The sequence below is a fragment of the Pterocles gutturalis genome, unplaced genomic scaffold, assembly GCF_000699245.1.
Source record: "Pterocles gutturalis isolate BGI_N339 unplaced genomic scaffold, ASM69924v1 scaffold46246, whole genome shotgun sequence".
In the NCBI taxonomy this organism is placed as follows: Eukaryota; Metazoa; Chordata; class Aves; order Pterocliformes; family Pteroclidae; genus Pterocles; species Pterocles gutturalis.
The window spans coordinates 1-11,653 of NW_010104647.1; the positions used below are offsets into that span (position 1 = coordinate 1).

General features: G+C 49.5%; 1 protein-coding gene across 1 annotated transcript; it reads right to left on the minus strand.

Annotated features, from left to right (window-relative positions):
* Positions 1 to 397: 397 nt before the first annotated feature.
* POPDC2 (popeye domain containing 2) lies at positions 398 to 11,160 on the minus strand. The gene is made up of 4 exons (XM_010087124.1): positions 10,616 to 11,160; positions 8,108 to 8,216; positions 4,458 to 4,842; positions 398 to 480 (listed from the first exon to the last, which is right to left on the minus strand). Exons 1-4 carry the CDS (start codon positions 11,158 to 11,160, stop codon positions 398 to 400), a joined length of 1,122 nt encoding a protein of 373 aa, XP_010085426.1.
* Between the last annotated feature and the right edge of the window lie 493 nt (positions 11,161 to 11,653).

Here is an 11,653-nt window from a genome sequence, read left to right on the forward strand (position 1 = left end):
TGAGATTGCCTCAAGCCTTTCAAACAGAGCTACCTCCCTCTCCAAATCCTCAAACACCAGTAATTTAATCTCCGACTTTAATGGGAATCATTAAATCAAAGGGAACAGAGATTCTGTGAGCAGGCTAGTATCGCTTGCAGAGATATCAGTGTACCTTGGTATTGGAGCTGCCGGCATGCCTCAGAGAGGCAGGGATAGAAAACAAGCCGAGGAAGCACACTGGGGCAGGCAGCTCTGGTGAACAACCATGGGATGGGAGGTGCTGGAGTGTCACACTACAGCCTCACGCGTGTGGTTCACGTGCTCCTGAGTGTGTATGTCTGCAGGCAGACGTCTCAGTGCTTGCTAAAGTGTCTCTCTGGTCAGAAACCTGTGTGAGCATATGCTCTCTTGTTCCCTAGAGTTCGGGGGTCTGAGTGGGAGCCAGAGGGGCTCGTCCTTTGCAGAGAGGGTGGGGGTCACTCTGGAGGTTTCCAGAAGCTGCAGAAGGAAAGCAACAGAAAGGGAAGGAAGATGAGAGGGGTGGGAGAGAGAGAGAGAGAGAGTACCATTATTATCACAGGAATAATTCTTACTTCCAAACTTTTCCAAGATACAAACTTAATGGAGCTCATGGTTATCTATCCTTCTCCCCTCTTAAACTAGCATGCAAAACTATGTAGTTCTTCAACATGTGATAAATCAGAAAATGGGGTTACCCACCCATCCTGAGACAGCAAAAACGAGCCCCTCCAAAGCACCTTCTGTGACATCAGTGAAACAAAGCCCACAGCTCCTTTGATTTTGCTCTCAAAGCAGGTGTAAAACAATTCCTACTTAGATACCAAGCTACAGGCCATCAAGCATCCATCCATCCACCTCACCCACCAAATAGAAAGCCAGCCCCAGGATGTAACTGTACAAAACTAAGAAGCAGCAGCTTCACATCTCACAAGCACTTGATAGCAACAAACTAGAGCAAATGTGATGTGAAAGGGGGAAAAAGCAGGTGGCTTTTGGTTGCTTCAAATTCCATGCAAAGAAAAGAGCTTAGTTTGCTACAGAGCATTGAGCTGTACAACAGTATGTTGTTAAATCAAGTTTTTAACAGAACCTTTGAACTTGCCTCTTTTAAACAGGCAGCCTGTAAGTTACTGAAATATCTCTCAGAAACAGAATGCGCTCATGAGTAGGATATTGTAGTCTGTCGTGCTTGTAAGCAGACTAGAAACTTTCTCAAGGAACTAGATGATAAGAACAGTAGGCCAATATACGTCCCAGGAATATTTTGTTCTGCATGATCTTCACAGCACTTTGGGCATTCAAGAATTGCCTCCTGTACTGTGGCATAGCAAGGAGGCCGTTGCAGTGACAGAAAATGAAAAGGAACGTGATCCACAGCAGCACTTCAACATGGGGAATTTAGAGAGCTGGAAGGTGATTACACAGGTTGGCAGTTGCTGGGGAAGGAGACAAGAGGACAGACCTGGGGAAAGCCCCAGGGGAGGTCTGACTTCTGGGACCACAGCTATCACTTACTTTGAACAATGACACTGCAGGGAACATCCCTGTTTACTATGGATGCTTTCACTACTTCTAAGGGAAAAGTTATTAAAGTGTTTTCCCTGGGCCATAGCAGGCTAGCTCAGATCATCCACTGAGCTGTGACAAGTGCCTGGCCAGAAAGGAAAACTGCAGCCCATCTGTGCCACTAATTTTTGTGGTTAGGTGCTCACGTTGCTGTGGAATACTGTCCAGATGTGAGAGTGGCTGTTGTGCTTCTGGGACATGGTGTGATTAGGATACTCGAGCAGTGAGCGGAGTAACAAGGAAGTGCTCATTCCACTGTTATGGACACACATAAACAGAGTTTGTGTTTTCTTCTCTAAGTACCTACAAAATAAAATACCGCACTGGCTGTTGTCTCCCAGACTGGCAGACAAGGAAGATCATCCTTCTCTCCCACCCCTCTGAAACATTTGGGCTTTTATCACAGGTCCCTACTGCAATTATCAGCACACCTTGATACTGCCTCATTTACAAGATCTAGAAAGACAGAAGCTTCCAACTTCCATCATGTTTTACAAAGATTGTGTGAAAGAAAGAACAGCTTTGTGCTCCGTAGCACAAACTTTCCCCAACACACACATACACACACATCTCTTGCGTGTATGTTCACAGCATTGACTCATTACCAAAACTAGGTGGAAATGATTCAAAAAAAGCTACAGTGTTCCTCGCCTCCTTCCTTGTATAACTGCATTTGAAATTCTGATTTTATTGAGCTGGATCAACCAGAAGAATTCTGCCAATGACCTGAGAATGGATATCCTTCTTCTGAGAAGACAAAATACAAGCAAAGCATAGACAAAGTGACTTCACCATGTTTACAACACTAACTGCATTAATGTTTGATTGCATCTATTCAACAGACATGCCTGACAGTTGGGAGGATGGCACTCTCATAAGTGATTCAGTGTTCCTGCCTCTCCAAGTAAGGACTGAAAAAGCGGCAAATTCATATCTCCAGCAGTCTACCAGCAAAGCCAGGGACTTCACATTCCTAGGACTTCTAAGCTAGAAAACAAAGAAGGATTTTTTTTCTTTTTTTCTCTCTGCCTTTAAAAGAAAACAAACAAACAAAAAAAACCACCCCAAAACCTAAGCAAAACTCTTGCTGACTTTTCATCTAATTCAGGCAAACCTAAACACACTTGTTCCTTCCCTGGCCAGTTTCTTCATATCCCAGATTTTAAGTTTAGAGGCATGGAAGCACTACAGGAACAGGCACACGGCTCAACTCAAAGCAGGAGTGTACAAAACAGGAAGATCTTCCAGTTCCACTGTTTTCAAAAACTAAGAACAGCAACTGGATGAAACAGCAAAAAAAGGCTTCTTTCACCAGAGACCTACTGCAAATAGCAAGTGCTGTCTGACCCAGACAACCTTTTCATTTAGAGCACCTAGGAAGAACAGTCCCCTTACCATCAGAGCGGTGATGCTTGTGCACAAGCACTGCAGGGTAGGGAAGATTACTGCAGGGCTCGTGCCTGGAGTCACTGTGTCCTGCTTCATGCTCCCTGCCAGTTAATCCACAGCCCAAGCGTTTGCAACCCAGAAGCAAGGCACAGGGAAGACCAGGGTGCACCATGTTCAAAGATGCCTGCTGGAAAATGTTCTCCCCAGCTGCAGCCCAGCGCTGCAACTTCCTCCATGCCACGCAGACCCAACTGGGATACACACAGTGGTCACTTCTAGGACAGAAATCCCAGTCCCAGGCTTGGTGTCAGGCAGCTGGATGCGAGAAAGCAGCTATTATGGGGCAGTGGCGGGAATGCAGATTTTTGGGGTCTGCAGCTGGTGTGCAGCAGCTGGCGTGCAGTAGTGGCTGGCTAAAAGTAGCTCTGTGTGGAATTTCTCTCTTGGCCACTTGGATCTGAATTGCAAGCATGAGCCACCCTCCCGTCTATTTCTGTTTGCCTACATTGCTCCTCTGTCCCAATATCCACCAGGCCCAGGAATTTTTCCCCTGCAGGGTAAAGAGATGGCATTTTGGAAGAGACTATCTCATTCCCACTCACCACAAAGCAGCGTTTGGGGTATGTTAAAACAATGTTTAGCCTGTCAGTCTACCCAGGGTCATTGGAGGCAAGAGCTATACCACACAGGGCAGTCTCTTCAATAGCTTACTGATCAGGCTGAGCCAAAGCTCAGCAGCAACAAGGAGGACAGAGCAAACCCTGGGATAAGCTGTGGTGGGCACGGGGAGGAAGGACTCTGAGCTTTCTCCCCCTGCTCAGATAGAGCACTTGCAAGGAGTACAGCAACTCCCCACTATCAATCTGCTGTAAACCCTGGAGCTGTTTCTACCCCTGTCAGCATCTCCTGGGTTGTCTGGTCTCTCACATGCAGATGTCTTCCTCAGCTCAATACTGGAGTATCTCCAGGCACAGCTCTACCTCCTGGTGAGCCAGGTAGAAGCTTGGGGGGGTCTCTGTGGGTGCTCATGTATCACCCACCAGCCTGGACACTGTTTCAGTTTTTCTGCCTCCCCTGAGGGCTGGAAAGGGGACAGGGCAGGGAAGAGTTTCCTACAGCCAGGTTACTGGCCCTTCCACCCCATGGTGCAGCTGATGCCTGGAGTCAAGCCTATACCCTGCTGCTTTTTCTTAAGAAATCACACAGCTGGAGCCCACCTCCCGGGATTCCTTGGGGCAGCAGGCAAAAAAATGCTGTGGAAGAGCAAATCCATGGCAAACGAGGGTGAGAAGCTGGGGGCCACCACTCTGCCCAGGCAGTTGCATCACAGGAAGGACTTGCTTCTGCAATTGGGTACTTACGCAGGGGTCCCACACAGGGTGAGGCGTGCCCATGCCAGGAGTGCCCTCACTTCATATACTCCCCTTCGCTTACATAGTCCATAAAAGACCCCGGCAACTCAGCAAAATCTTCCAAGACAAGACTGGTGGAGTCCTCACCCAGCAGGTCACTGTCAGGCTGGGATGCTCGGGAGCGTAGAGCTGGTGGTGGTGGTGGTGGTGGCTGCGGAGGGGGCTCAGAGGCACCAGCCTGGTCAGAGGCACCAGCCTGGTCAGAGGTAGGTGGTGGCTCCTCGCAGTCCTCTGGCTCCCCCTCGGAGGAGGCTGGCCCGAGGACATGGTAGAGGCTGGGCAAGCGGATGTCAAAGCGAAGACCGAACTTGGCAAAGAGCTTCTCGTTGAGGGAGTAGAGCTTCTCTGAGATGTCGTAACCCAGGTGGGAGGAGAAGAGCCGGGCAACATAGCGGTCCTTCCTCAGGAGGAGATACAGCTTCTTCCTCGGCCAGGTGATGAAGCTGCAGTCAGTCTCAGCCGTCAGCGTGACCTGTGGGGCAGGGAGGGAGCAGGGTAAGCCCTACAACCTGGGTAGGGGTCACCCACCCTGGGGCTGTGTGCTTCTCTCCAGTGAAGGACCCCTGTCCCTTTGATGCCTGCTCTCCTTGGAGGTGGCGGGGCTGGAGAGCCAGATAGCCCAAACCAAATGATAGGATAAATCCTTACCCGCCTCTGCTTCCTCTTCCCAAGGAACCAGAGAACAGATTTTCCTATTTAATTAGCAGCATGTCCTTCCTTAATCTAGCCCCCTGATGAGCTACATTCCTCCCTCTCACTTTCAGATGATGCTCCCTGTTGACACCTGAGCAATGAGTGGGGTGGCACAGCTGGCTTTATCCCTTTGCAGAAACGTTATGGAGGGAAGTGTTTCTGTGTGCCCAGCTGGCCCAAGTCACCAGTCAGTAGCCCTGCAACAGGCTGCCACCCTCTCCTGCCACTAAATTGCACACCCTCTTCTCAAAAAAGGGCCTGAGTATGGGAAGGGGCATTTGGAAGACTTCCTTGGTCACCCTGCGCCAGAGGGACATCCTGTCTGGATCCCAGCTCTGCCAGGTGCTGTAGGGCTGAATGGCCTTGAAGGATGCACAGCACAGTTCTGTGAGAGAGGAAATAAAAGGGGTTTACTGTGTTTGTGTGTAGGTAGGGAACTCACTCAAGGTTTTATTGGGTTGATTTTAGAGAATATTTCCTTTTGCTTTGGGTTTTGCCAATGCGAACAGAGACATTTCTCCCCCTAGCTGTAAGACCAGACTATTAATAATAAATAACATTATACAACACGTGACTGTATATTGTAATATAAAAATTTAACAATAATAATAAAAGATAAGAAGCACAGGAAGGGTCAGATTGCCTTGGGCCAAAGAAGAATACCCAAGTGTAATGGAGACACTGGCATGTGAAAAGTGCCAGAGCCAAAATATCCTGGGGGCTCCCTTTCACTCTATATCCAGGGGTCTCCTTGGCCAGTCACCATGGCAGAGGGCCACTGGGAAGCTGAACACAGCTCAGCTGCATGTGTGTGTCCTTGGGTTTGATATTTAATGCCACTGCCATGCAAGCAGCTGCCTTATGAAAGAAATATAGGAGACAAAACCTGAGAAGGTTCCTAGGCCAAGGCGAGTGAGAGCAAGGGTCACACAGAAACTGAAAAGACCAAAATCTAATTTTCCTAACAAATTGCTGGCACACTAATTGAAAGCCTCTGCTTTTTGTGAGGGATTGAGATGTAATAAGAAAACCTGCTTCCTAACCAGAGCAGCACAGCAGATTTCAGTCATGACAGAAGTGCTCCAGCATCGGCAGAGCCCATAATTCAGCCTTCTGGGAGAAAGTGCCAGCCCTAAAACCCAACTCCTTCAAACACTGGCAGACAGCAGTCCTGAGGGAAGAAGACACAGCCAAAGGAGAAAGCTCAAGGAAACTGCCTCTCTTTGTAGATTGAGTCACGCTTCTGCCATTTTTCAGCGTGCTCAGGACTGAAACTGCTCAATCCAGAGAGCCATGGGGAAAACATGGGCAAGAAAAACCTTCCATGTCCTCCTCCAGCAAAGTCCCAGAGTCAAACATGCACTTTTTTAAACAAATGTTTGTGATGCTAGGAATAAGGTTGAGATATGCCACCGAGTTTTATTAAGTAAGAGAAACTAGTGGGTTAAATAACTGCCAAAAGCAGCACATCACCATGGCTAAGCACGGCCATCAAGAGTAATGTCCTGCCAGGAACATGGACTGGTCAAGTCTCACCTGCTGAATGCTGGTCTCACACAAGCTGTTACTTCTTCATGCTCTTCAGTAAACAGACACGGTTAGGCATTTCCAGCACCTGGCTGCAGGCTTTCCCCACCTAGGACGCTACCTCCCTACCCTGGTACCAGGCGCAGTTGACCTCCCTGACCAGCCCAGTCTCACAGAACAGGAGAGGAGCCAAGAGTGTGGTGCTGGCAGGGCTGGTGCAGCCTGGCATGAGCTTGCTCCTGAACTGTCTCACACATCACAGATAAAGACACTCAGGAGGGTCTGGGAACATTCAGTTCCACAGAAATTAGCTCAGAAAATGCTGCAGATGTCATTGCAGGTTGCATGCCATCCAGATGGCCATTTCCCTACCTGGAGCACCAGGCAGCCGTCGTTCTCTCTGCTTGAATCTTAGGCAAATACAATCCAGGAGCTATCAGCAATCTGCTGCCAGGTTGTAGCCTGTGCAAAACATGAGATACCCCCACCCCTAGTACAGCCATGCTGATGTTTCCCTTGTCTACTTTGTTATCTTGGCCCAACATCCCTATTTCTGCTCACGAGCAGTAGCCCTGTGCCACAGTCACACGGTCAGCCATCTCCTGAAACTGCTCCTTGTGCAAGAGTGTAATCACTGGCCATGGCATAGCTTTCAGGAGCGACTACCATGACCCATTCACACAGTGCATGGGCCAAATTCAAGCCCAAGGAAAGCAGATTTAAGTCTGAACGTGGCTGCCCTCATAAGAAAGCATCATAATTCACTGCCCCATGCTCCCAAGGGATTAGCAAACTCCCTCCTCATATGCCCTAACTGACATATTCTAGATTGACATTCTGACAAGGATCAGACTGTCCTGGGATGTGAGTTAAAGGCAGAGAGATGTGGGCTTAAGTAATTTCTTCCAGAAGGAAAGCCAAGCAAATACGGTGGGGTGTTGACAGCAAAGGCAAAATCCTTTCAGTTGCTGCAAATAAAAATTGGTCTGATCTCTCAGCAAGGGATTCTTCTGCTCAGAGAGAACCATATTCGGGTGTGAATCACCCTTTCTGCTTCTCTACCCCAACACATCACCATCAGAAACTTCTGGGAGGAACGGGATATTTATGGATTTACTTCACTGCTGCATATTGCCATGGCTGCTATCCTAGTGCACCCTGCTAGTGGCATGCAGAGCAAAGGCATCAGTACAGGTACTAGGGACCCCTGTGATGAAAGTGAGACAGCAATCCCATACCCATGAGATAGCATTCCCCCCTGGAAGGGGCACCACGCTCCACCCTCCCCGCTGTCAGCTGGTAGTAGGAGCATGCACTGAGGTCTTTGGAGGAAGGAAGAAAAAAAAAGATAACACAGCCGATCGCACCATCCTGTGCTAGCTAATCCATGGGGAGGGGGAGGAAAGCATTCCTGGTTAGTTTTGAATGGTGAGATAAGCCCCCTCCATCCCTGTCTCAGGCACACAACAAAGTGGCAAGGAGCGAGGTTGGGCTGCTACAGGGCCACGCAGGGTTACCTGGAAAGTTCCTTCCTCAGAGGGTCGCAGCGACTCCCATTCTGGAGAGTCCAGGAACTGGTATGGAAAGACGTAGTGAAGGAATTGTCCATCCTGGCTCACTCGGACCCTGCAGAGAGGACAGGTGAGGCTCACAGACTTAGGCCACAAAATGGATGTTGCATATGAACCTGATCAGCTCATAAAACATGCAGGCAGCTGGTCCCACCAGAGAGGAAAGGACTTCTCCTCATCTCACACATGTCTCATACCCAATCTGGGACAGCTGCCAATGCTCCAGTCTATGGGGCTGTCCCCCCTTTCTCTGGGGGAAACAATATTTGCTGCCACTTCCCTGTATTCCATCTGTTTTCTGCCACAAAGCTAGCCCTCAAAGGTGCAATGCTTGGTCCTAAACCAGGACTTCTCAGCCTGCAAGACTGCTGCTGCTTTTCAGGTACTTCTAAGCCAGCCTGTGTCTCTTTGTACTTGCACCTTCTCCCTGTCCTCAGGGTTGCAGGACAGTATTCCCTAAGCTAATGCTGGAAAGTTGTTACACCCAGAAGCCCCCAAAATGACACTGGTCCTCATTCCTGACGCATCATGCTGTCATTACTGTTCAATCTCTCTTGGCCTCTGTGCCTTCCAAGTATCCCTTTCCCCTGCTTTTGCTATAATTGACACCAATGTCAAGGTCGAACTTGCACCCAGCTCAGCTGTGGGAGCGGAGAAGGAGAGCTGCACAGGCCTGGGGCAACGGCAGGGCACTCTGAAGCTCTATTCATAGCTCTGCACCACCAGATTTGGGGCCTCTTGCCTCCCTGTTGACACGTTCCCCTCTTGTACAATGCACAAAGGCAATTCTAGCTTTCAGGAGTTGCAAGGCTCAGCTTGCTGTTGATTTCCAGTCAGGGGCAGTGTGGCCTGGAAGGGTCAGGGATCGCAAGGCAGGATTCCTGATCCAGGCACATCCTGCATTTGCAAGAACCCTTTGTCTTGCTATTGTTCAGTTTAAGGAAGGGCACCTAATAGTAGCAATGCTCTGCTGGGTCAGCAAGGACCTCACAAGGCAAAGGAGTAAGTACCAGGAGATGCAAATCCAATCCCACCTCCAGAGAGCATCCTATACCAGTCAAAACGCATACTTCCCACTGCAAAAGAGAGCAGAACAACTACCCCACCAGCACTGGCTTACTGTCCGCTGCAGCAATTTCATGCCCATGGAGCAGCATCAGTGCAGGGCAAGACAGCACAGACTCTCCCAGCTAACATTAGTTGAAGGTATGGTAAGCTTCAGAGCAAACTGCTCAGCAGAGGTGTTTGGTAAGGGGAAAGACACCTAATGAAAACACATGTACCCAGTTTCATCCCAGCACTTTGCCATTCAGCACTGGCCAGGGGTCCCAGGATGCTCTTAGCATATCCTAGGAAAGGGACAAACACCAAAAAAAAAAAAAAGGAAGGACAGCCCTTCTTCTTTACACACCCCCTCACCAGAGAGGACGTACCACTGCAGTAAAGCACAAGCCACAGGTGATGCTGGGTTTGTCTTCCCTAAGGAAAATCCTTGTGAGACACACCTCCTACAGCTCAGCACTGCTCCCATTTACAGATCTCCTTCCTTTCCCACTCTCACATCAAGTGCCTGGCAGCAGCTGGGAAGCCAGTATCATTACTATTTGTCTTGCATTTGGATTTTACAGATCGCTAAGGGGTACGTTCACAGAGGCATGCCACAGGATCTCAGGTGAACAAATGCCAGTACTTCCTCAGCACAGTTCACTCAATAATCAAATCTCCAGTAAATTAATAACAAATGTGCATGGCTTGCCATGCAATCAGCTGCGACTATCTAGAGGTCTCTGAGGTCCTCTTTGGTCGTCCAGAGGAAGGAACATCATGAATGCATGAGAGTACAGGGAAAGGAAGAGGCCTGATGGCGCAGGATCCACCACAGGAGAGCTCTCTCTCTTTTGACAAAATGATCCCCAAAGTGAAAAATTCCAGAGCCCTGAGGGTTGACGTGTTGGGAACAGGGGTGGAACCTCTCCCTGAACACTACTGGCCAGGGCAAGCAGGTGAACTGAGGACTCAGCACACTCAGCGCACACCTGTTCGCATCCCAGAGGTGTACCTGGTAGCCCCAGAGACCACGGGTCCAGACACACTACCTTCCTGCCTTGAGAAACACTCTCTCACAGCGGGTCTGCTCCCATCAGAAATAAGATCACTTTAAAATGACAGAGAAGGAGGTAAGGATACCCGAACAGCATCACAAGCAAGGCTGAGCTGGCAGCTTCATTGCACATAGCTTGATTCTACAAACCATTCCTGAAATATTCTGCTTTAGAAAAACAAAACCAATCCCCAAAAGCAAATTACCCCTCTTCCCAACAAACAGATGCATATCTCAAAGCCCTTTCAGAGGAAGGAAACAATTGTCACCCCAGTTTCTACAGAAGGTGAAAATACAGCAATAAGTACAGCACTTTGCTGTCAGACTTTGTTCAGGAACAGGAGGGTCTTTACCTGCCAGACAGCAGCAATGAGAGGCGGTCAATGGGTGTCTTGCCCTCCACTGCGTAATTCTGGTCTCTGACTAGTGACTGGACTTGCTCTTCACAGCACTTCACGATTTCTTTGTAGACTTCCAGGGGTACCTGCAAGGGCAGGTACATGGTCTTGTAGAGAAGATCAAATTCTTGTGGGATGGTGTCTCTGCGGAGCCGGTAAGCCAGGTGAGCCAGTTGAAGCACGCAGACAAGGACCAGCAGCATGTTCCAGACGAAGATATCCAGCCCGCAGGCGCTCAGCCAGCCCCACAGAGCATAGCAGAGGTAGCCTGGGGCCAGGAGGCCAAAGATATAGAGGGACCCAAAGATGCCGCTTCCCCCCATGTAACCCAGGAGGACGATGCAGCTGGCCAGCTGGTAGGCTGCTCCTTCCATAATGTCCTTCCAGGCATCGCACACCGGAGGCTGGAGAAGAGCCTGGTCCAAAGAGAGGCTGCTTGTGCTCATCCTTCCCCACTCCCCACCCTCCCCGGCCGTCCTGCGCTCCAAATGAATTGTCATACACAAAGGGTGCTGCAGAGGTCTGAAACCAGAGCTGCTGGGTGGTTGTTCCTCCTCCTCCTCAGCACTGTCCGGTCCCACAAGTAGCACGCTTCAAAGCAACATGTTAAAGTGTCACCGAATGTTTTTTGTGCCTCCCAAATCCCCAAAGGGTTTGCTTCTCCTCTTCGTAGCTCACAAATCAGTGGCTAGCCCCCTCCTTAGCCACACCAGTGAGAAAAGAAGCTGACAAATATGAGGCCAAAAGAGCTCAGCCAAAGAACAAGTAGAGGCCATTAGCTGGAAAACTCGCAGACAGGACAGAGGTCTCGTTGCTCTGCCTCTCTCGCCAGCCCTCCAGCACTGGAAATAGCAACTGTGAGAGAGCAGCGGAGGGAGCTAGCGTTGAGCATGGAATGTGTATCACTTGGCAGCGGAAAGGAGAGAGACCCCAAATGGATAACCATGTTTGGAATTGAAATCCAAGGAGCAAAAGCAGCGAGGAGAACAGAGA

Excerpts from the sequence above, each read along its gene's own strand:
- POPDC2 (XM_010087124.1), bottom strand. The coding sequence starts at position 11,160 with ATGACAATTCATTTGGAGCGCAGGACGGCCGGGGAGGGTGGGGAGTGG. Across the intron at positions 8,217-10,615 it reads TCATTGCTGCTGTCTGGCAG|GGTCCGAGTGAGCCAGGATG; the intron begins GTAAAGACCCTC and ends TCCTCTCTGCAG. Across the intron at positions 481-4,457 it reads GCCTGACAGTGACCTGCTGG|CTTCTGGAAACCTCCAGAGT; the intron begins GTGAGGACTCCA and ends TTCCTTCTGCAG.